The sequence below is a fragment of the Bombyx mandarina genome, chromosome 09 (genome assembly GCF_030267445.1).
Source record: "Bombyx mandarina strain Sakado chromosome 09, ASM3026744v2".
NCBI lineage: Eukaryota > Metazoa > Arthropoda > Insecta > Lepidoptera > Bombycidae > Bombyx > Bombyx mandarina.
Genome location: NC_143216.1, coordinates 6123219 through 6147198, shown reverse-complemented (window position 1 = coordinate 6147198; position 23980 = coordinate 6123219). Strand labels below are relative to the sequence as shown.

General features: G+C 36.3%; 1 protein-coding gene across 2 annotated transcripts; it reads left to right on the top strand.

Annotated features, from left to right (window-relative positions):
- The first annotated feature begins 17737 nt into the window (after positions 1 to 17737).
- LOC149502315 (uncharacterized) lies at positions 17738 to 20957 on the top strand. Of its 2 annotated transcripts, none has more exons than XM_089729603.1 (3): positions 17738 to 18269; positions 18946 to 19021; positions 20662 to 20957. In XM_089729603.1, the coding sequence occupies exons 1-2, from the start codon at positions 17859 to 17861 to the stop codon at positions 18997 to 18999; spliced, it is 465 nt and encodes a 154-aa protein (XP_089585729.1). In that variant the 5' UTR covers positions 17738 to 17858; the 3' UTR covers positions 19000 to 19021; positions 20662 to 20957. The 2 variants fall into 2 exon arrangements, with proteins under 2 accessions (XP_089585729.1, XP_089585730.1); XM_089729604.1 differs by lacking the exon at positions 20662 to 20957 and adding an exon at positions 19720 to 20584.
- The last annotated feature ends 3023 nt before the right edge of the window (positions 20958 to 23980 follow it).

Sequence of the window (23980 nt, the reverse complement as noted above, 5' to 3'; positions counted from 1 at the left end):
AAACCGCCATATAGGACGTAACATGAACTCCCGGATGGAAATATATATATATATATATATATATATATATATATATATATATATATATATAGATTATACCGTAATTTCCGTTGGCAATCCTTAAACATATTATCAAAAAATCTTCCTTCCTGACTTTACTGCTAGCACTCTGTAATGTTAGCTACCACGTTGATAATAGTAGACATATACTATCAGTTACTACTCCGAGGCTTTTGAGCGTTTCGGATTGAAGGATAGTGTAACCAAATTATAATATGAATGGTATTTTCATTTGATGTCACAAGATTAACAGTTAAATTCATTTAATAATATACTTACATTAATTTTAGCAACCACTTAACACCAGCAGAGCCATGATCTTAGACTGTCCAACTTACTAAAAAAAAACTGGTAGGTAATTGTGGCGTGTAATAAAACTTAGGAGACACCTACATCTGGCTATATTATTATTTACGATAATTGAAGCTAAAAGCCGCCGGCTTGTTGTATTCCAAGATAGAATGGTTTATGGGACACTATTATTACATTACCAAGCCTCAGGTTCCGCTAGTGCAGGTTCCAAACGCGCGATTAGTGTCTTTTGTGGGAGCCACGATTTTGCAGTTCTAAGGTCAAACATGCTGTTGCCCTATAGACAGTTGTGCCTTGTGAAGTCGTCGTGGCCTAAAGGATAAGACGTCCGGTGCATTCGTATGTAGCGATGCACCGGTGTTCGAATCCCGCAGGCGGGTACCAATTTTTCTAATGAAATACGTACTCAACAAATTGTTCACGATTGGCTTCCACGGTGAAGGAATAACATCGTGTAATAAAAATCAAACCCGCAAAATTTGCGTGATCACTGGTGGTAGGACCTCTTGGGAGTCCGCACGGGTAGGTACCACCACCCCGCCTATTTCCGCCGTGAAGCAGCAATGCGTTTCGGTTCGAAGGGTGGGGTAGCCGTTGTAACTATACTTGAGACCTTAGGAGTTGTATCTCGAGGTGGGTGGCGCATTTACGTTGTAGATGTCTATGGGCTCCAGTAACCACTTAACACCAGATGGGCTGTGAGCTCGTCCATCCATCTAAGCAATAAAAAAAGTAGATCTGTGGTGAATCGTAGACAGCTGCGTAGCGGCTTATTTTCAGCAAAAATAAATACCATTTCAAATTGGAACTTCCGTCAATATGTTCTATCTTTTAATTTATCGAAAACGGTCAGGAACTGGTCGCTTGGCCTTCGATCTTTGGTTTGACTTTCATCCGATTACTACCAAACTTCACAAAATCACTCGATAGATCATAGGTTTACTGGTGGTAGGACCTCTTGTGAGTCCGCGCGGGTAGGTACCCTGCCTATTTCTGCCGAGAAGCAGTAATGCGTTTCGGTTTGAAGGGTGGGGCAGCCGTTGTAACTATACTTGAGACCTTAGAACTTATATCTCACGGTGGGTGGCGCATTTATTTGGTGGGCTCTAGTAACCACTTAACACCAGGTAGGCTGTGAGCTCGTCCACCCATTGAATTTTTTATCGAAATCAGTCTCACCACATCGGTTTATATATTGAACATACACAAATACACACATCGACTATTATAGATATTATGACTATTAACAAGATAAACGAAATGATTTTAGTATAATATGAAGCTTATATAAAGAAGCCGTTTCAAACGACTAATGAGATATTCATTAGGCTATGTACATATTACTTCCTATCATAGGATTCGACATTACGTACGCACAACTTCCAAAGATTGCGTACGAAATGTCTTACGAAACAGAAGCCACTGGAGTACGCTAATTGTAATTGTAATGCTAAAGTCGGGTAATTGGCACAGCGATTTCTCGTCTGCCACTTCTAAGTATTTATTAAGCTCATATTACAATAATACGATTTTTAGAGCATACCAGACGCTGAAAACGAATTGGTTCGAATTAAAAACGCAAAAATACAATTACGCACTGCGAAAAAATTGAGTGAATACATAGTTTACTGGTGGTAGGACATCTTGCGAGTCCACACGGGTAGGTACCACCGCCTTGCCTATTTCTGCCGTGAAGGAGTAATGCGTTTCGGTTTGAAGGGTGGGGCAGCCGTTGTAACTATACTTGAGACCTTAGAACTTATATCTCAAGGTAGGTGGCACGTTTACATCGTAGATGTTTATGGGCTCCAGTAACCACTTAACACCGGGTGGGCTGTGAGCTCGTCCACCCATCTAACCAATAAAAAAAAACATAGTGAAGATATCGGTTTAACTGTCAGCCAAGGCTTTTTTGCAGAGTGTTTGCAACGTAGCTGTACTATTGTTAAGGCCGATGTAAAATAATACAGCTGGATCGTACGTGCCTCGAATACTGAGGCTGTCCCAGTGGCTCTTGCTATATGTCTCTGTTAGAGACGGGTATTACGGCATTGTTTTCTCCGATGCAAATAATTCTGTAACGTCTCGCTCATTTCTTTTCTATATTATGACTTTTGTTTTCTTATTGTTTTAAAACGTTTGTAGGTCATAAATTCTTCGCAGAGCTGGGTGTAACATGGCGATATTAAATTTAATGCTCATTACATTCGAAGGTTCGGAATGCATCTAATTTGAATTTTATTTGTGGAACAACTGGTTGTGTTCTGATAATGATTTTTATATTTATTTATATGTCCGTAACTTAAGCATATAAGATTCAATAGATTTGATATATGCAGTTGACCTAGCGGTATCACTAGATTCAAGATAATAACAAGATAACTGTTTGTGCAGCTGTCATATGTACTATAGAATTGAGACTTCATGTGACAAGGTGGGTGTTGGCATTTTCTTTGTTAATGTCTATGGACTCCGGTAACCACTTAACACAAGGTGGGCCGTGAGTTTCTCTAATTGTATAAAAAAGAAAAAAAAAGAAAAAAAGCGATAATAATATATTTACCTAACATCGTTTATAAAAAGAATTTATGTGTGAATTAACTTGCAATAACTTGAGTCTGTCATTTAAGATACGAAAGCGATCGTTCGTCTGGGGTTATTATCGATAGCGGAACGCTTCCCGTTTGGATGATATTAATAAATATGCTAATGTCTTCGTCCCCGTAGGATTTTCACGAATTTTCATATTTCCAATATTGATGACGACGCTGAAAAGAAAAACTGCTTGCCACAAGCTATTCCTGGTAATAGAGTTCACCTGTAACGTGAAAGTAACTGATTTAGCATCATATGTTAATTCTCCCACATAATTTGTTACGCGCTGGAGTTCGGGATAGATAAAATTCTACCGGATTACAAGTTAACACTGTATTCAACACTTAGAACACTTACTACATTTCACAATTAGCTTCTTCCGCTTCGCTTCAGGTGATCCGTTCACTGTTTCGCTTCGATTAGAGTTCCGATTACTAACTGACTGCGTGTTTTTATTTTTTTCCTACCTAAGCGGATGGTCTAGAGTCTCTAGAGAGACCATATCAGTGTAACATTAATTAGCAGGTGAGCTCACGGAGCTCAGACCTGACGACGTTGCTAACACGAACCCTAGCAAGAGCCGTGCTTCGCAGAATCTACCACCGAATCGCGACCCACTGAGAAGATCCGGCGAGAAACTCAGTGGGCTGTGTCTGTGGGTTAATTTACTCGTCCAGCCCTGCGTCCCAAGCGACGAGAACGATGACCGGTGCTTGAGGTACCTAAAAGCACCGTTAGTTGATCGGGAGGATCCAAAATGAAGTATATGTATGTGTGCCATCTTTGCAACGCGTTTATAGTCGGGACGGAATCCCTAGAATCGTCGAGAATATTCCACACAAGTTCAGTATTGTGTTTCCGCTATCTGACAATAGATGGCGTTATACATCTCGAGCGTTCTAGATGCTACTAGATCTTTCGATATTCGTTTCACTATTGGCTACTGGCACTACGCACTACTTGGCACTACGCGATAGATGGGACTACTCTTACCGGCGAATCAATATTAGTTATTCTAATTCTAATTTTAAGGTAAATTAGTGTAATACAACTTAGTAATATCGTAGTATTATACTATACTTTAGTTAGTTTGTGTTAGCTACAATAGTTATTGTGTAATGTGTACTTTGATTTCGTAAATTTCATAGCTCTTTGTTTAACGAAACATCTGCAATTAGAGTTCATTACATTGTTATTGTTCGCTCTCAAATTACCTCTCATTTCGTGTCTGATATTAATGAATCTTATAACTGTTCCGTGATTTTCGTTATTATTATATTGTATCTTAAATTTTATAAATCTATTGATGAAACTTGAGATGCAGTTTTTAGCAACAGAAAGTTTAACGTAATTATTGGAACGAAGTTCCTTACGGCAGGCTTGGAGGGGATAGGGATTTTGCTGCGCGACCGAACTGAAAAATATGTGATAGTAAAACCGTACGAAAAAAAAATCCGTGGAAAAAAGTGCGTGGAATAAAACCGTTAAATGAGACGTGCGCAGGCGCGACAGTCGCATACACAAGCGAGTAGTGTATAATACCTTTCTCTTTCTCCCTCTTTCTTTTCGTTCTCTCATCCATTCTCTTTCTATTTTACGTAATTTATTATTTCCTAAAATACTGAATTTCCTAAATACTTTCCTATACTTAAATAAAAACTAATCAGCAAAATTTAAGAGAAAAATCAAGAAAACCTACATAAAATTGAGCACGATTTTTTTTTTGCAAATTGTGTCGATTCTACATTAGCCGAAGGAACTTCGTTCCTACCTGGTGTCCCACGACACCACATTTATAATTTTTGATTGCACGCACGATCACTTTGCTTAATTATGCCACGAGTATCCATACCTTTCAGCTGTGTCCTTAACAAACTCATTAAACGCCTTAATCTATGTTTCAAGGTGGTCGATGACCTTCACTTTATGATCTTTATGTGTTTCTATATGCTACATTAATATTTTTTACATTTTTTAATATGTGCGTGACTCATAAGTTAATAGACTTGATGGCAGTATCAGTTTGCTACAATAATTTGGCATAATATACATACATCAGCAGCCTAAAAGCGCCCAAGGGAAATACGCTAAATAAATATAAGCTTCAAAATTTCAGTGCGCAAAAATGTAATTTCTGTAGTTGAGTTAGTTGAAGATCAGAAAGTTCCTGAGTTCGTTGGTCTATAAAAAATATTACAAAAGTATAGAATTTATGGCCGTGCCAGAGAATCGTTAGTTGAGTTTTAAAAACTTTAAAAAGACTAACTATGATTAACAATGTAAATTGGGTAAATAAACTCATTTTATTTATTTATTTATTTATTTATTAAGTCGCACCAACAAAGTGATCATCAATACAAAACATTGACAAATTGACAAAAGTTCATGGCAGATGTCACCTCAATTATAGGTGCAATCGACAGTGCATTAACATAATTAATACATTTTGATAAATAATTTTCACTCTATGCAAAAAAACCTTAGCCTTATGTAAGACGACTTTTCTTTGTGATATTTAAGGGCCTTAGTGGAAGTTGAACTTCTAATGAATTATGTACTGTCTGCCCACCTATAAAAACAAAAATTATTACCGTATTAAAAATTTAAATATTACAAACTAATTACTTCGTAAATGTTGTTAATGATATTTTAAATTACAAAACATCTCATTCCTTTAAACGAGCAATTCTGATATATATATGTCGGCACACGTCAGGGATGGCTAAGCGGTAGTTTCGTCATCACTCGTATTCGATTGAACTCAGTTTAGTCAATAAAACTTTTCAATAATAGTTACCGTACAATGGGGTAAATAGGGACAAAATCGACCTTCAGATTGAATTTTAAAATAGTTCCAATTAAATAGTCACTGCTCAACCAAAGAAATAAGTTGAGTCTTGAACGTACCTAGGTGATAAAAACCGTTACATTATTTTAATTATTCATTTTAAAGAAATAATCGGTAAAATAATGGCCGTCCCAATTTACCCAGCGTCCGGGGTAAATTGACACGGTTAAGGGTTAAATTGGGATATTTGTAAGGGTTGTCAACTCGCAGTACTGCGATATATAGGTAGGTGCCATATAATTATTTATATGGACCGAAATGATGAATACAATCCATAATTTAAGCACAATACACAACATAGTGTAAATTAAGCTGGTTTCTATTCCGAAGCGATGTGACGTGAATGATAATCAACAATACAATGATCAAAAAAAGTACGTGCATGTTATATTTTAGAAAATTATTATTTAATTTCCTTAAAAATCACAACTCTGAACCAAAATCACAAAATAGAATAAAAAATAGAAAACAAAAGGACTGGAAATGCATTAATACAATTTTATTTAATCAACATTTTCAAAATGATCTTTGAGCAAGAGTAAGATATCAGGTGAATAAGATAAAAAAACAGCTTTATCTGATTACTGCCAATAATAACAAAAATAAAAGAAATTCTTTCTAAGCTAAATAACTAAACTCAATTAATTCACTCACTCATAATTGGATATCTCGGATTTTTAATTAATGTTACATTTAAAATCTGAGGCCTGTTTTTATTTGTGTGTGTTCGTTGTGAATGTTAACAAAATCATGATTCGACGCGTGAATAGATTCTGAAATAACAAAAGTTTTGATTCGATTGAGTTCTTTTAACTTTTAATTTTTTTTATTGCTATAAAGAACATACGACCGGGCAGATATTACAAGGTAAATGTCGCGAAAAAAAGTAATTATATATATACTTTTCTTTTACCTATAATACTTACATAAACTAACTGATAAACACATTAACCTTCTTTACATCACGCAATTAAGTGATAGTATAGGCTAAAAAATCTATTATAAGATATCAGTGACAACCCTAACAAGCCATCCCTATTTTGTCTTTTGGCGTTCCAATTTTGTGTTTTCTCGTCCCTAATTTTTCCAGTCTCGTTTCAAATTACCCTACATACGTCCCAATTTTCCCCAAAAAGAAAGGAAAAAATATACATTTTTTATTTTGTCGAAATATTGTATTTAAAATAAGAATATTGCAACTTACCGTTTGTTGTGGTATTTCCAGGTGTATTAAAAACTTATATACACTGTGATCTTATTGAAAAAACAACGATAATATTACTTTTTTTAAAAGTTCTTTAAGCTGTTTTAAAACGCACTTTTCAACCACTATTTTAAATTTAATTTGACGAATTTTTGGGACCAACTTAACTCATATTTAGTACTTCCATAGTTAACTTGGTTTTTCTTCTATACATTGATAAATATTAACATAAACAAAATTAGGTAGATTCCGTGTTACAGGTACTTTGAGAATCTTCCGCAGGTTTGTCCCAATTTACCCCAGGATCCCAATTTACCCCATGTCATGGTAGTGAAACTCAACACACACAACTTTCACAATGACAGGATAAACCGACAGTTTCGTTGCACATACCGACAGACCGACTGACTGACTGACTGACCGTCAGAGACTCACTGCTGAGACGGACGGAATCACTGTCTGACACGAATGCCACGACTCTGTCCACGTACCGCCATTTTATAACTGTGGCGTTACGGAGTCTACCCTTCATTTTGTGATATTTATCAAAACAACATTTCATCATTTAAAATAATAATCAAAACCACCGTCTTAATATTACTAAAAGTCGTCAACCACGACACGGCCATTCTGTCACTTTGACGTTTGTGTATCGTTGATATTCCGAACTATTGACCCGGATGCGACATATATATAATCTGAATCTCGGAAACGGCTCTAACGATTTTCATAAAATTTAATATACAGGGGATTTCGGGGGCGATAAATCGATCTAAACACGATTTATTTTCAGAAAATGATGTTTTATTCATATTTTCAATAATCAACTCTTCCCGACATCTCTTAGCGAATAATAATACTATTTTTCTTAATTGAGGGCAACTAACCGCTTTAAAGACACAACAAGATGGCGTTATCAAAAAAAAACCGAGCAAAGCTTGGTCATCATCTAGTAATAATTATAATGTTATTAGATATTGGAAGTGATAGCATTGCTATTTCTTGTCGTTTGGCGAAATGGTCTATGAGAATATTTTTCAGAGCACAAAGGCCTCGTTCTTTAGACTCTTAAAGAAAGTATTAAAGTTATTTCCATAATTCGTGCTCAACAAAATAACGGTAGATAATGATTATTGAAAGTCATAAATACCTTCTGTACAAAAGCAATTTGCTATAAAACGTGTTAAGATGTGCAGTATCATAAAATTATAATGGCGAGAGTGTCTTAAAGGATTTTTGATTCGGTTCGACGACAGCAGTGGCATTAAGCGATATTCCTTCGTACTCAATGTTGAAATTTTTCCTTTACGGTGTACGAAAAAAGGGATTTGGGAACCCTCGCAAAAGAAAAGTGCCTATTAGATTATATACGGACATATGGTCCTGTTGAGTGCTATTGCTACAATGGTATAACGAGATTTTTATTGTAGACTAAACGTTGTTTCAATGATATTTCAACGTATTCAGTGGATGTGTGTAACGGTTGAAACTTTAATCTTGTTTTTGTGACACTAGACGATGACCGAGCTTTGCTCGGCTTTTTTTTTGATAACGCCATCTTGTTGTGTCTTTAAGGCGGTTAGTTGCCCTCAATTAAGAAAAATAGTATTATTATTCGCCAATAGATGTCGGGAGGAGTTGATTATTGAAAACACGAATAAAACAACATTTTCTGAAAACAAATCGTAGCTAGATCGATTTATCGCCCCCGAAATCCCCTGTATAATAAATTTTATGAAAATTGTTTGAGTCGTTTCCGAGATTCAGATTATATAGATATTAATATACAGGAATTGCTCGTTTAAAGGTACAAGAATATCATTTTGAAAATTAATGATTGTAAACATAAAATGTTCTCTAACACGTCGGTTTGGTAAGATTACCTCTTCATTAGAGTTCCCATGTCCATCTGACAGGATTACTGTAAAGCGGACGTTGATTTTCCATATACATTTTAATTGTCATAATATTTTTGTGTCAATTTTAAGTTCATTGATATTTACTTCTGGAAATACTTTTTTGTAAAAATAATTATTTTACTATTGATTTTGAAGGCGTACAAAGCATACGGCCTACCTGAATGTAAGTAGTCATTGTGATTCACAACAACAATGGCGAGGACACAGCCAAGTCTCTTTCTAATGAACTAATAATTGAAACTAAATTCAAGCTAGTTGCCGCTTCAATGTAAGTGGAGGGCACGGAGGACACGTTTTTACTGGTGGTAGGACCTCTTGTGAGTCCGCACGGGTAGATACCACCACCCTGCCTATTTCTGTCGTGAAGCAGTAACGCGTTTCGGTTTGAAGGGTGGGGCAGCCATTGTGACAATACTGAGACCTTAGAACTATATCTCAAGGTGTGTGGCGCATTTACGTTGTAGATGTCCATGGGCTCCAGTAACAACTTAACACTACGTGGGTTGTGCGCTTCAGTATTATGCAGAAATAATCGAGGACTCACTGGGTCACCTGGCCCCAAATTAGCATTCCCTGTGTTTTAGTAAGCGGTAACAAATATTTGTATTAATATGCACGTTTGAATATAAGCTATATAGAAACTGAAAACCCAAACAACAAACAAATAACAAACATACATACCTGTACGTTACACGAATGTTTGTCCGAAGTGGGAATCGAATCCGCAGAAGTAATGTATCTTGATTCAAGGTTGTACAGTAAAATGTAGTGTGGGAATAAGTAAATGTTAGCATGAATTGAAAATGAATGAAACATTTAGAAAAGTAAAACCTCTCGTGTAGTTGTATTCTTTTTTTAATACGCTTTTATTAGCTTCAGACGTATGTATGTTTGTAACGGAATCTTTAAACATGATTTTGACCCCCTTCAAAACGTCGGATTAACTTGAAATTTAGTATACTTATTAAAGACCGATGAAAATTTAATACTAAAAAAAGAAATTGAAAAAAAAAGTTAAAAAAATTGAAATTCAACTAAATTATGAAAAATAAATAATAGTTTAAAAAACTAACAAAATATGCTTTTATAGAAAATCCAACTAAAAATAGAAAATAAATCTTAATAAATTTTACTTAAAAATAGTGTAAGAAAAAATTATTTTATTGTAAAAAAACCGTGGGGTGCATGGTGTCAGTAGTTATAAATATTTTATGAACAGATATGCGTAGAAGGGTTATTACCATTATGTCCGAGATGTTGCGGGTTACGAATACATATATCGAAAGTTGTAATGTTTATAGGCTGCTTTAGCCACTTAATACTAATGTTTTTACCAGTAGGCAATCTCGATTTAGTATGAAGATGTAAATCGGATACCTACACACCCGGATTTTAAATAAGCGCTCAAAATTCAAGAGTGTATTTTTATAATATTTTCTATAGCATTTCTTACTTAAAGATAAGACTAGATGATGACCGAACTTTGCTCGGATTTTTTTTTTATAACGCCAATTTTTTGTGTCTTTAAAGCAGTAAAAATAGTATTATTATTCGCCAATAGATGTCGGGAAGAGTCAAAGTTGATTATCGATAAAGTTGATTATTGAAAACACGAATAAAACAACATTTTCTGAAAATAAATCGTAGCAAGATCGATTTATCGCCCTCGAAATCCCCTGTATATTAAATTTTATGAATATCGTTGGAGCCGTTTCCGAGATTCAGATTATATATATATATACAAGAATTGCTCTTTTAAAGGAATAAGATTTTTATTCTAGAACCGCATAGGCTAGGTTTGATCGCGTCTTGCGTAACGGTACTTAAGAGGCTTAAAACGTAGCACTTGCCCTGGGAAAGCCTCCTCAATTTTCTCGTTAACAACAGGGCTCTACAAAATTTTCCTCCGAAATGTAATCTTGAAGGTTTCCAGTTTAAAACGAAAGTGTTTCGTTATAAAAATAAATATTTACTTAAAAGGGTTGTTTGGTCGTGCTTTTATAGGCGATTCCCCTTCGGATTGCGTTCGAGCAAGCATTCGAGGGCCGCCAATAAAATGCTGAATTATTGCGGTACCGCGGATCGTTCTCATTGTATTAATTTTGCGACTTCGCCGATTGAATTATTCAGCAAATGAACTAACTTTTGTATTTAAAACGGTCGCGTCCGAAGTCGGTCTGCTTAAATCAAACCATTTGATAGATTGAATGACTTATTGAATATTCTAAATTACTTTCCATTTATTTAGAGCGTTTCTCGAGTAAATCTGAGGTTTCAGTCATTTAATTTACCTTTAGTAATAGGATTGATACGTAATACAAATAATTTGTTTTCTTTACAATTTCAGTACTACAAGCTGTCGATGTTCTTAAGTACTCGCGATCAAAGTAATAGCTTAAACATATGTTAAGAAGTCCTTCCTCACCTGTTAGATGTGTATTTTAAAAGTTATCGGTTGAGTAGTCCTGTACCTGCGAAATATTTATTATAATATATTATACTGTTCATCAATGATGGAAATTTCTGGAAAATTAATTTTTATTATTTTGTTGAAAAATATAGATTTCTGTTTTTTTTTAATAAAGAGAAGTTAAATTAAGAATGTAACAATTTGTGTTACTCATCACGCCAGTACATGATTGTTTTTATATTACTTACTTTATATTTTAGTCAAGTAAGCTTCTTGTAGGTCCAATTTTCATGTCTACGGACTTATGTACATCGGTCCAAGTTGAAGAAATTGATGTAATTTCATTTTTAAGAGAACTAAAACCAACATCACCTTCGTCTTTTTTTCATGCTATTGTTAAGATTTGCGAGTGTGATGCTTCTTGTTCCATTAATGGTCTCTATGTGTCTATGGTATATTTGATAGAGCAACGCTCTGGAAAATATTTTGAAAAATAGCCCATCTACAAATCGTACAGCAATAAATTTTTAAGATCTTCATGTGGGCCGTCGTTATCAGCTGAATATAGTCAGCAATAAATCAAAATTGGACGCAACGAAACGAACATAGAATTTTCCAAACTTAATCCGCAGTAAGGTGAAGTGATGCGGATGAATTGTGAAGAACTTCCCAAGTTTCCGATAACTTTGTAGAAGAATTCTCGAGCATTGCCGCACCTACAGCCAAAGCGAGCGTTCGACTGTAAAATAGCTCAAACACTACGAAAATATTCTGTTTATCTGGCTTTTAACGTCTGCCACTTTTTCTGTGTTGTTTGTTCAAAGTCCGAGTTATAAAAACCATTGTGCATTTTGGTTTGAAACGTAACTTAGCCATTATTCCTATATGCATTTCACTTGGACCACAGAAACACAAAAGCCTGAAATAAAAGACATTAATTATTAAATGAGACAAATAAATCTAAATGCTTTAGAAGTACTAACTAAAAAATAAATAAAACATATTTATGCTATTTAAGCAGTTTCGTGTAGATACCACCGATTTAATAGTTATCTTTTTTTTTGTATTCAATTATATTCAACATTAAAATTAAAAGTCCAAAAAAAGACATTACATATAACGTTACGATTAAATAAAACTAAATGCAGATAGATACACACACTCTAGTAAATTGTTACATTTCTTTTTATTTTACAATGGAAGGATGACTAGAATCTCTTTCAAGCTCAGCCAGGAGGGGTGAGATTTGCTGACAGTGTCTCGAGACCAAACAGCTCAAGGACAGCTACTTCGCGAATGCACCTACTACTGGTCGGGAATCGACCTGCTGAGAAGACCCAGCTAGAAACTCAGCAGGCTAGGTTTTACTCGGAACTCTTCAGCGAGTTTGATGAACATGGTTACCAGAGTCCCTAGATTGTTCCTAGTGTTAGAGCTGCAAGAACATTACTACAATCCTCATACAATCGTGCACATTTAAACTACATAGACTCTACAGATACATTCACTCATTTAATAGTGTGCGAGGTTCATAATATTAGTTTAGTATAAGCAAGTCCTTGTACTTATTATGAAGCTAAACAGGAAGTAGTTTAAGTTAAGAAAAAAAAAGGTTTTGGTGAAAAGAGCTGACGTCTATGACACAATTGCAGCATATATAATTTCAATTAATTAATAGTTTAGACTAACGTTAAATTTTAAGATGGGAAGAATCTATCCAATTAAGAAAAAGTCAATAAGTATTGATGTCGATAGATGCTGAATCGGTCTCCTCTAGTGTCATCAGAGAAGAAGTTAGAAGAAGAAATCTAACAAGAAAAGAGCAAAATTTTTTTTTTTTTTTTTTTTTTATGATTGAAAGTTTACTGGTGGCCCGAAGGCCTTTCCAGTTTCACCAGGACAGGTGGGCGAGCAAAGGCTCAGCCAAGAGGGGTGGGATTTGCTAACAACTGCCCGAGTGCCTCCGAAGGAGACCTAACAACTCAAGAGCAATTGTTTCGCGAATGAATCTACTACCGGATCGGAATCGCGACCCGCTGAGAAGATCCGGCGAGAAACTCAGCGGGCTGATGCATGGGTTAGGTTGCACGTCGACCTCTTTGTCGAGTTCGACGAGTACGGTTACCGGGGTCCCTAAGCCTGCCCCTAGTATTAGAGCTGAAGGCATCTAATGCAAAGGTTATTGGATCTGATGGATCCGTAAGGACGTGTCTAGGGCGTCGACGGTGACTGGCTCCTGCATGATCAGGATTCGGGGAGTAGCCAGCGGCGGCAACGATAAGGCGATTATCATGACGCATAGCCTTATCGAAGTATCGTTCCGACGCTGACTTCATGTATTTCCGAATTGATTCGAGACCCAGGTCGTCGTGTAGGTCAACGTTCCTCACGAACCACGGAGCCCCGACAGCTAACCTGCAAAAGCGGGATTGTAGGGATTGGAGGGTGTCTATGTGTGTGCGGGCCGCGTGAGCGAACACCACACTCGCGTAAGTCATGACGGGCCTTATGCATGTTTTGTAAAGTGTCACCTTGTTCCGAAGGGACATTTTACTCCGCTTACAGATCATGGGGTAGAGTCTACCGAGAATAAACGCGGCACGGTCACGGACTGATTTTATATGCGGGCGGAATGTCATCGATGCATCCAGGGTAACGCCCAGGTACTTGACCTTCCTGGCCCAGGGTATGGGTTGTCTAAAGAGAGTAATCGGGGGTGTGAGATTCCTCCTCCTAATCCGGGAGGAAATCCGTGTGGAGCTTCCCCTCTGAAATAGCACCGCAGTACTTTTCGCTGGGTTGATGTCTATGCGCCATTTTCGGAACCACTGTCCTAGGGCTAGGGCTGCGCTCTGAAGCTTCTTCGCGATTAGGGACTTATTTCTACTAGAATAGTAAACAGTCGTGTCGTCGGCGAATAAAGCTAAATGGGTCGGCGGCGACCGGGGAATATCGTTGACGAATAAGCTAAATAGGAGGGGTGAGAGGACAGAGCCTTGCGGGACTCCAGCTGTGAGAGGTCGTGGGGAGGAGCGGGTTCCCTCGACTCGATATCGAAAAGAGCGGTTCGACAAGAAGTCCCGTATGATGAGCACGAGACTATCCGGCACGCCCATCTTGAATAGTTTGAAAATCAAACCATTGTGCCAGACTTTGTCGAACGCTTTGGCAACGTCGAAGAAGAGAGCTCCCGTGTATAACGGTTTTGGTCGATTAAGCCCCACAAGAATGTGCTCCGTGAGGCGGTGCACCTGTTGAACGCATGAGTGATTTGTACGGAATCCGAATTGTTCATCGATGAGAATGCCCTTGGATGAGACGAAGTCTCTGAGGCGTTTGTAGAGCAGACGCTCATACAGTTTGCCTAGAGACATGAGGAGGCTAATCGGGCGGTAGCTCGTCGGATGATTTTTTGGTTTACCGGGTTTATGTATGCCGATAACGTCCGCTTCTTTCCACACCGCGGGAAAGATACAGTTCGCCATAGCGGCATTGAAAATAGATGCCAACATCACGATGAGTTGGACGGGTAGAAGTTTAATAACGCGGTTAGATATACCGTCGGAACCGGGAGCCTTGCGAGGACGTAGGTCTTTGATCAAGTCTTTAACTTCTATTGGGGTGACGGGTGGTAACGCATCCGATGGTGGCAAGGAGGCTCTGCGTTCTACCTCACTGTCTACTAAAGAGCAAAATTGTACAAGAGTACTCAATATTGAATGAAATGGATCTCTCAAAATTTAGAAGTTTTTATGTTCCTAAGTATAATAATTAGCTTGTACAGCTAGCTAAGCACCACACAATAGAGATTTCCAACAGTGTAATGTAATAATAAAAAAAAAAAATTATAGTTAAAATAAATAGTTTGTACTTTCCTACCCCAAATTAAACTTTGAAAATCTATTTCTATGCAAATTTGTTAAAAATATAGATAATATAATTATCATTGAAGCATGAAATAACGAATACCCAAACATAAATTCGTGCTCGCTCACGCATTCATTATGTCAGTAAAAATCAACGAAGAATCAAGAATGTAGCTGCTACTATATTTTTTCTTACTTCGACTTTATTTTGTTATTTAAATTCTGAGCATCTCGTGAAAAACAAAATGTTGCGAAGGACCGTTATTGGAATTCTATATTATTTATGATTTTGTGTTCGGAATTCCACACGATCGCAAAATGTTTTTTGTTAACTTATTGGGTTCACCGTTGTACTGTTGTGATTTTCCTAATCTGATTCATTTCTAATCTGATCATTGCCGTAGATGTTTGTGACTTCAATTTTCTCTTAATTTTTAGAAAAATTTGTCCATAAATTTCAAAACAAAAACCGTAGCACATTTAACAATTCCATTAAATAATAAAGCTATTCTTTAAGATTTGCTTTCTTACGAAAATAAGGATTCCGTGTACGCGTCACAACCATTCTCTTTAAGGGGTTAGTGTTCATTGGGTGGAAATAACAAAGACGATAAAACTGTTCGTTTGGAAAAAGGCTATTGAATAAGGTCAGACGCAGATATATTCGTATTCAAGGCAAATGTCGAGGCGTGTTCGGGACGGCCGTTTGCGCACTGTGCGCATTCCCTTTACTGTTTCGACGACAAGTTCAATCGCTATCGAGCGGATACTGTCCTTAGATCGGCCACTAAAATTTCAACCTTCTTTTCCCTTTGTTCTTATATAAAGGTCTTATAAGGTTATCAAACGTGAATAAACATTTTCGATGGTTACATAATACGTATACTGTTCATTTTCATTTTGAGATGAAGTCGTTGTGGCAGCGCGTTGTGCGACTATGCCGGTGTTCAAGTTCCCTAGACAGGTCCCAATTTTTCTAATGAAATATGTTTTCTGTGTGTTCTGAAATTTGCTAGAGAATGTTCAGTACGGTAGAATAGCCTCCTTGATACAAACATAAGTTTCACGAAAATCTGAACTTACTCACACAATTACTTATTTACTTTCTTTTTTATTGCTTAGATGTGTGGACGAGCTCACAGCCCACCTGGTGTTAAGTGGTTACTGGAGCCCATAGACATCTACGACGTAAATGCGCCACCCACCTTAAGATATAAGTTCTAAGGTCTCAGTATAGTTACAACGGCTGCCCCACCCTTCAAACCGAAACGCATTACTGCTTCACGGCAGAAATAGGCCGGGCGGTGGTACCTACCCGCGCGGACTCACAAAAGTACTTAACAAATGTTTCGAATGCAGAGTCATGTCATTCATTTATCGTGCACAATAAGGGAATAACATGACTGACATGGTGTAGTAAAAAATGAAATCTGGATGAGAAAAATAATAATTCCATATTTAATGGTGGCAAGGCATCTTGTGAGCCCGTACGGAGAGTTAGTACCACCACCTTGTCTATTTATATCGTGAAGCAGTAATGCGTTCCGTTTTAAGCGGAAAGCCACCATTTATTTATTTCTTGTTATACTTTACATTTTAGACTTTAGACCTCATGTCTCCAATTATTAAAAGGTGGTAATATTTACGTTGTGATGTCAATAGGTTTCAGTAACGTAAAATCCGGTGGACAGTGAGTTCATTCGCCAGTCTAAGCATTATTTTTTGGTTTGAGATAAATAAATAGTTTCTTAGTATAGGTAATGAGAGGTTGTTGATTCTTTGACGAATTAGAAGTATATGAAGAGATTTACAATTTTAAATAACAGAGAATACTTATAAGTTGTAGCTAAAAGATCTGGTAGGAGATCAATCTCTATACAAAGGTGACTTAAAGCAAGTAATATTACTTAAACCTTTATGGGGAGTTCTTTGTGCAGTTTCTATTTGAAAGATAACTAGACTCAAAGAAGATATTTCAATTGAAACTTCAGTCTCGGGAAGTGTTCTAATGGCTGGATCTCAGTGGGAGATCATTAAACTCTATTGAGTTCGGAAAAAATCGTATTTTTTTATAGTTAAATGGTTGATTATGTGTAGACTAAATATTATTTAAATTAGCTTTCTTAGGCGATTAAAATTTTGGAATTTTATTTGGTACTAATAACGTTTAACTTAAAAAGGTATTTAAGCAATTGCTAGAAACATTGGTGATTAGTGATCCTTTTGTTATTTTCGGTTGAAAATTGAAAGTGCATATTAAAATTAAGTACTTTCAATTAAGTTCCTTCATTAAGTAATCACCGTATGATTATGGATATTTTAAACAAAGGAGAGATGCAATGTAATTTTTAATTTTAAATGATTTATTTTTTAAATTGCAAACGACAAGTAATTTGTTAATGAGTTCTTTTAATTTGTTTTCACGTTTTCCAAAACTTTATTAGTATAAAAGAAATAAGTTTATATGTTAAGTATTAGTACAGGAATAGATACAGTGAAGGATGTGTTAACGATAAAGCTCTGTGATTTTGTACGCTGTTGATAAACTTTGCGCGCGTTATTTCGCCGTCAGGTGGACAAATTTTAAATCTTTCCAACAATCTTTAAAACTTTATCCATAAATAAAGTTAAAGTTTGGAGCGACATGGCATCTTCAAAAAGTTCTCCTGGCGAATTCACGTCAGTCGCTGTGTGCGGCGGTTGCGCCATGTCATTCTGCGGATATAAACGCCTACTTGAACATCTATACTGGCGTCACGGTACAGAAAGCGTTTGGTGTACCAGTTGCGGATTAAAAAAATGGTTGTTCGCAATGCACGTATGTCACGTTCTTCCCATCACTGAAGACTATGAGCCTGAAGAGCAGTCACAATACAGCCCCAAAAGGGAATCGGAGTACTGTTATTGTGGAAAATTCATATCCGAATCTAGAATGATTGGTTGTGACGAACCGAAATGCAGCTTCCAGTGGTATCATTTTCAGTGTGTCGGAATTAAAGTTCCTCCGTCAGGAAATTGGTTTTGCCCTGAATGTATCAAATTGCGAAGAAAAAAGGTAAACATGTTATGTGAAATAATAAAATACTAGTGGTCCCGCAGTAGTCGAAATTCGACTATAATTAATTAAAATTATAACTTTCAACATTATTATGGTCCTATTGTTACAGATTTCGCCAAGACTACACTATAGACAAATACTCGTAATATTAAAGATAAACAATACGAACCTATTCTCAATTTGACTACAGACTTTAAGCAATTACAAAAGTTTGACAGTAAATAAAGAGTATATGTGTGTGTGTCAAATACATGGTAGTGTGTGTAATATTTTCTTTATTGATTTAATGTATCTTGTATGCATTATTTTAAAAGAATATTATGATTGTGCACTTCTTCTCTATATTCTCTATAAGTGTGGAAAATTTCATACTCCTCCGTCTGCGCAATTTTCGTAAAAAGGGATACAAAGTTTTTGCTTCACGTATTAATATATAGATTAGAAGGCTTATTTTATTAGTCGTAAACCTAAAACGGATTTTTTTTCGTTTGGTTAGCAATTTTAATCTTGTAATTTTTACTATTATGTTTAATCTTCCATAATATTTCGAAGATTTTCGTAATATCTCTAAAAATGGTAAAGCCACACAATATACCTTGAAATATGATAATGTTCCTTGAATATTTTTATTTGACCGTAAATACTGATTCCAACACGTAATTTCTTATTCCAGAGAAGGCGACCTGAATTCCTGAGTGAACACAAATGGGGTCATGTGAATCTGTGACGGTCATATCGAAAAGGAAAAGGTGAGTTCGTGAAATTTGAGAAAAATTAATATAACTATAAATACGAAATGACTAATTTAGATTTGAAATATATCTGAAAGAACTGGGTGATGCGGAAGGCTATCAAAGTATGGCCATGAAAAAAAAGTCTTGAATTTTATATTAACAAAAGCTATTAAATATCTTTAAAATTACGTGCTTTTAGAAGTGCACATGTCTATCTTTTAGCGAGGTTTGTGTGTTCTTTGTGACCGTAACCACTTACTATCACGAAGTTGGTTTACTCGTCTCGGATGCAATCATATTCTTTATAGTTAAATCGAAGATCTAAATTCATTCTTCTTCTTCTTCTTTGCCATCTTTTTGATTGATCTTATTTGCCACGTATCATCCGGCTTTGGAATGAGCTCCCTCTCCTCCCCGGTGTTTCCCGGACGCTACGACATATCCTTCTTCAAACGAAGCTTGTGGAGAGTATTATACGGTAGGCAGCAGCTTGGCTTTGCCCATAGCATTGCTGAAGTCCATGGGGGACGGTAACCACTCACGATCAGGCGGGCCGTATGCTCGTCTGTCTACAAGGGCGATAAAAATATATAAATACATTTTGTTTTTTTTGTCGCATTTTTTTCAAATACACATTTAATCCCGACCTCTTCATCTTTATTAATTATAATTAAGAAAATAGATAATACTATAACGAATTTTGTTTCTTACAGGTACAAACCGAAAATCTGTTTCAACTTCGTTGAACTTTGCTCGGAGAGTATGTTCATTTAATTATGTTAAACTACGAATTTGTAAATGAAATGTTTAAATTAGCTTTAGGTGAAACAATTATTTTTCTTCCATTTATATATACATATATTTATATTCTTTGCATGTTTATGAATATTTTGTTTGTAATAATATATTATGACTAGCAGTCAATGATAATAATGCGCCAAAACAAATTTTATTGTTCCAATTACTGTGGTTTTGAACTAGATTTTTATACGCGCTTTATATAATGTACATATACTTATATCGCTCTGGAGGTTGTACGGACGTTAATAGATGTGATATCAAGTAGGTTTAGTGTAAAAGATCGAAATCGAAAGAAGATTGCTTAGAATTATATATATATATATATATTATATATATTTTGTAAGCCTTTATTGCTGATACTAAACAATGATATTTACACATAGTCGGGTAATACATCGGGTTTCCCGGTTCAGTGATCAGCGTGTCCTGTGACACATAGGCCTCTTCCAGCTGATTCCATTCTTCTCTATTGCTAGCTTTTCTGGACCAGATTGTCCCTCCAATCATCTTTATATCATCTGTCCATCTTCTAGCTTGCCTACCTCTTTTTCTTTTGCCATCACGTGGCTGCCATTATAATATTTATATGCTTATAATATTTAGTATCTTCTAAATAAATAACCATGTATTAATTTATTAAGAATCTGTGTGTTCGCAGTGAAAGGATTACAATTTTATTTTAGTTAGTATTTTCTTTGGTTTTTGCGAGATTGGAAGATAAAATCAAAATTACTTTTACGGTTTAATTTGGCATTTTCATGGTCACTGAATTATTTCTGACATGTCAAATTTTTTAATTTATTTAATACTTTTATTACTTACTGAAATACTTTTATTTCTTTAATATTTTACAGTTTTCGTGGTCATGGACGAATAATGTAGTCAACACCAACGAAGTAAGTAAGTAAGTAGATTATACCGTAAAAATAGTTTTAATTAATTTCATTATTTTTATATCTAAACCATTCTTGATTATAAAAACGAGATCACTTAAACTTAATAATTAAGTATTGGGATTGTAATGTCAGCCGTTTTAGCGTGGAAAAGTGTTATTCGTATGTGTAAGAGCATATTGTCGTTCGTTTTTAGTGAGCCAAGTTTTGTAAGCATCATTTGAGCGTAAAACTCACAAGAGTGCCTATTACAAAAAAAGGAAAAATTGTATTTGGTATGTTTTTAGAAATAAACATTTTTACATTTTAACTTATATGTTTTATTTTTTCTGCATTCCTGTAACTTTTAATAGTATCATTAGACTGAGTTAATCTTATAACTTTAATTGTAAATTAGCTTCATTGTTAGCTTTAGTTACTGTTATATTGTATTAGCAGAACTGATGACTAAAATAAGGTTGATGGCTTTACTTAATCTTTAATAAATTGCTTCTCCTTAACCTCGAAATGTAGTACATAATATAATTGAATTATAATATTAATGTGTAATTCGAATGGGTAAGATTAGGAATAGTTATATTAGAAGAAATTTAAAGGTGATATCGGTGACAGAAGAGCTACAAAAGAGTTAAGGGCACGCTCTGAGGAAGGATAAATACTTGTAATTCGAATTCAAAATGAATAGTTATAAACTTAAAGATACGAAGTAAGTGTGAGACTTCAGAAATGGATGAGATGGAGATTGTTTGAAGAGTAGTCTATTATAATAAAAAGAAAAAATAGTATTATATTATCTAAAGCAGAAGTGTGAAGCAGAAGTGTGTGTTGTGAATTAAATATTAATAATACTACATATTAATGATATAATTCATAATATTACACGTTTTTTGTTTATTACTTAGATGGGTGGACGAGCTCACAGCCCACCTGGTGTTAAGTGGTTACTGGAGCCCATAGACATCTACAATGTAAATGCGCCACCCACCTTGAGATATAAGTTCTAAGGTCTCAGTGTAGTTACAACGGCTTTTTTTTTTTTTGTCAGGGGAAATCGCCGGACTCCCACCCTCCACTGGGGATGGAGGTTGGGGCATGTCGGAGTCGAACCGACTAAAACCACCTGTCGCTCAACAACCAACGTCCAACCCTCGCATGAGACAGAACTCATGAAAAGGCAAGGGGAGGTGAGTGAAGCGTTTAGTGCGGAGCACATCTCTCCCATCACCCTCCCCCTCGGGACGCCGGGCCAGCGATCGTCGGCGCCACGACCACCAGCCCTCTCGGTCGGCAGCCTGTCCGAAGCCCGCATAGATGGCGCCGGTTTGAAGGTTACAACGGCTACCCCACCCTTCAAACCGAAACGCATTACTGCTTCACGGCAGAAATAGGCGGGGTGGTGGTACCTACCCGTGCGGACTCACAAGAGGTCTTACCACCACGTATAAACAAATACAATAATAGGAGGAATCCATCCGGAAGAAGTTTGAGGAAATCATTTCTAAACGAATCACAAGTAATGACAATTCCGACTTTCCACAGATTGGAAAAATGAGAATTCTACGAACAAACATACAATTATGTAAATCTTTGTTGGCGGCTGGAATGGATAAAATAATTAACTTTTAGTGGATTTTGTTTTCGGTAACTCTTGTTTAGGATGAAGATGTAAAAAATAAAATTAATTAATCAATATAAGATAAGTGAATCAAATCAAATCAAAAAAGTTTTATTCAACATAAATGAAAGTACATACTTGTTGAACGTCAATAGAACTACCGCCAATTCACAAGAATTAGCCTCCGTCCTGAGAAGAATTGGCAAGAATTGGCAAGAATTAGATTTTTTAAATATTCATTTTTACAATAAGTAATAATAACATAACAATTATTACAATATTGAAATGCCCGGAGCGAGCAACTCATTCCCACTTTGTGCAATCTTCTAGATAATCATTGACTTTATAGTAAGCTTTATTGCACAGATGTTCTTTAATAGTTTTCTTAAACCTATGTATATGTAGGCTCTGAACATCTTGTGGGATTTTGTTGTACAGGCGCACAGACAAACACCCGAATGAATTTCGTATCTTATGTAACCTACTCATCGGCACAACAAGCTTGTGTTTGTTCCTAGTATTTCTATTATGTATGTCCGACATTTTAGGAAACTCCTCAATATGTTTACGAACATACATCAAATTTTCAAAGATATACTGGGATGGCATAGTGAGAACTTTAATTTCTTTAAAATTTTCGCTCAGGGATTCCCTTGAATGCATGTTATAAACAGCACGTATAGCTCTTTTCTGCAGAATAAATATCATTTCTACATCGGCCGCATTGCCGCATAGCAAAATGCCATAGGACATGACACTGTGGAAGTAACTAAAGTAAACTAAACGAGCCGTGTCCGCGTTTGTTAACATTCTAATTTTTTTACTGCGTATGCTGCATAGCTGAGCTTACTCGATTTATGAATATGAGGTCCCCACTGCAGTTTGGAGTCCACTGTTATACCAAGATATACGGTTGACTAAACAAGCTCCAATGATTCCTCAGAAACAATTATCTTTTTACTATCTACTTGTCTCACATTTAAAGATGATTTAATACATTTTAAAGAAAATTTAATACATTTAGTTTTCTTACTATTCAATAATAGGTTATTGATACGGAACCAATGAACCACACACTTTTTTTTTTTTTTTTTTTTATGATTGAAACTTTACTGGTGGCCCGAAGGCCTTTCCAGTTTCACCAGGACAGGTGGGCGAGCGAAGGCTCAGCCAAGAGGTGTGGGATTTGCTAACAACTGCCCGAGCGCCTCCGAAGGAGACCTAACAACTCAAGAGCAATTGTTTCGCGAATGAATCTACTACCGGATCGGAATCGCGACCCGCTGAGAAGATCCGGCGAGAAACTCAGCGGGCTGATGCATGGGTTAGGTTGCACGTCGACCTCTTTGTCGAGTTCGACGAGTACGGTTACCGGGGTCCCTAAGCCTGCCCCTAGTATTAGAGCTGAAGGCATCTAATGCAAAGGTTATTGGATCTGATGGATCCGTAAGGACGTGTCTAGGGCGTCGACGGTGACTGGCTCCTGCATGATCAGGATTCGGGGAGTAGTCAGCGGCGGCAACGATAAGGCGATTATCATGACGCATAGCCTTATCGAAGTATCGTTCCGACGCTGACTTCATGTATTTCCGAATTGATTCGAGGCCCAGGTCGTCGTGTAGGTCAACGTTCCTCACGAACCACGGAGCTCCGACAGCTAACCTG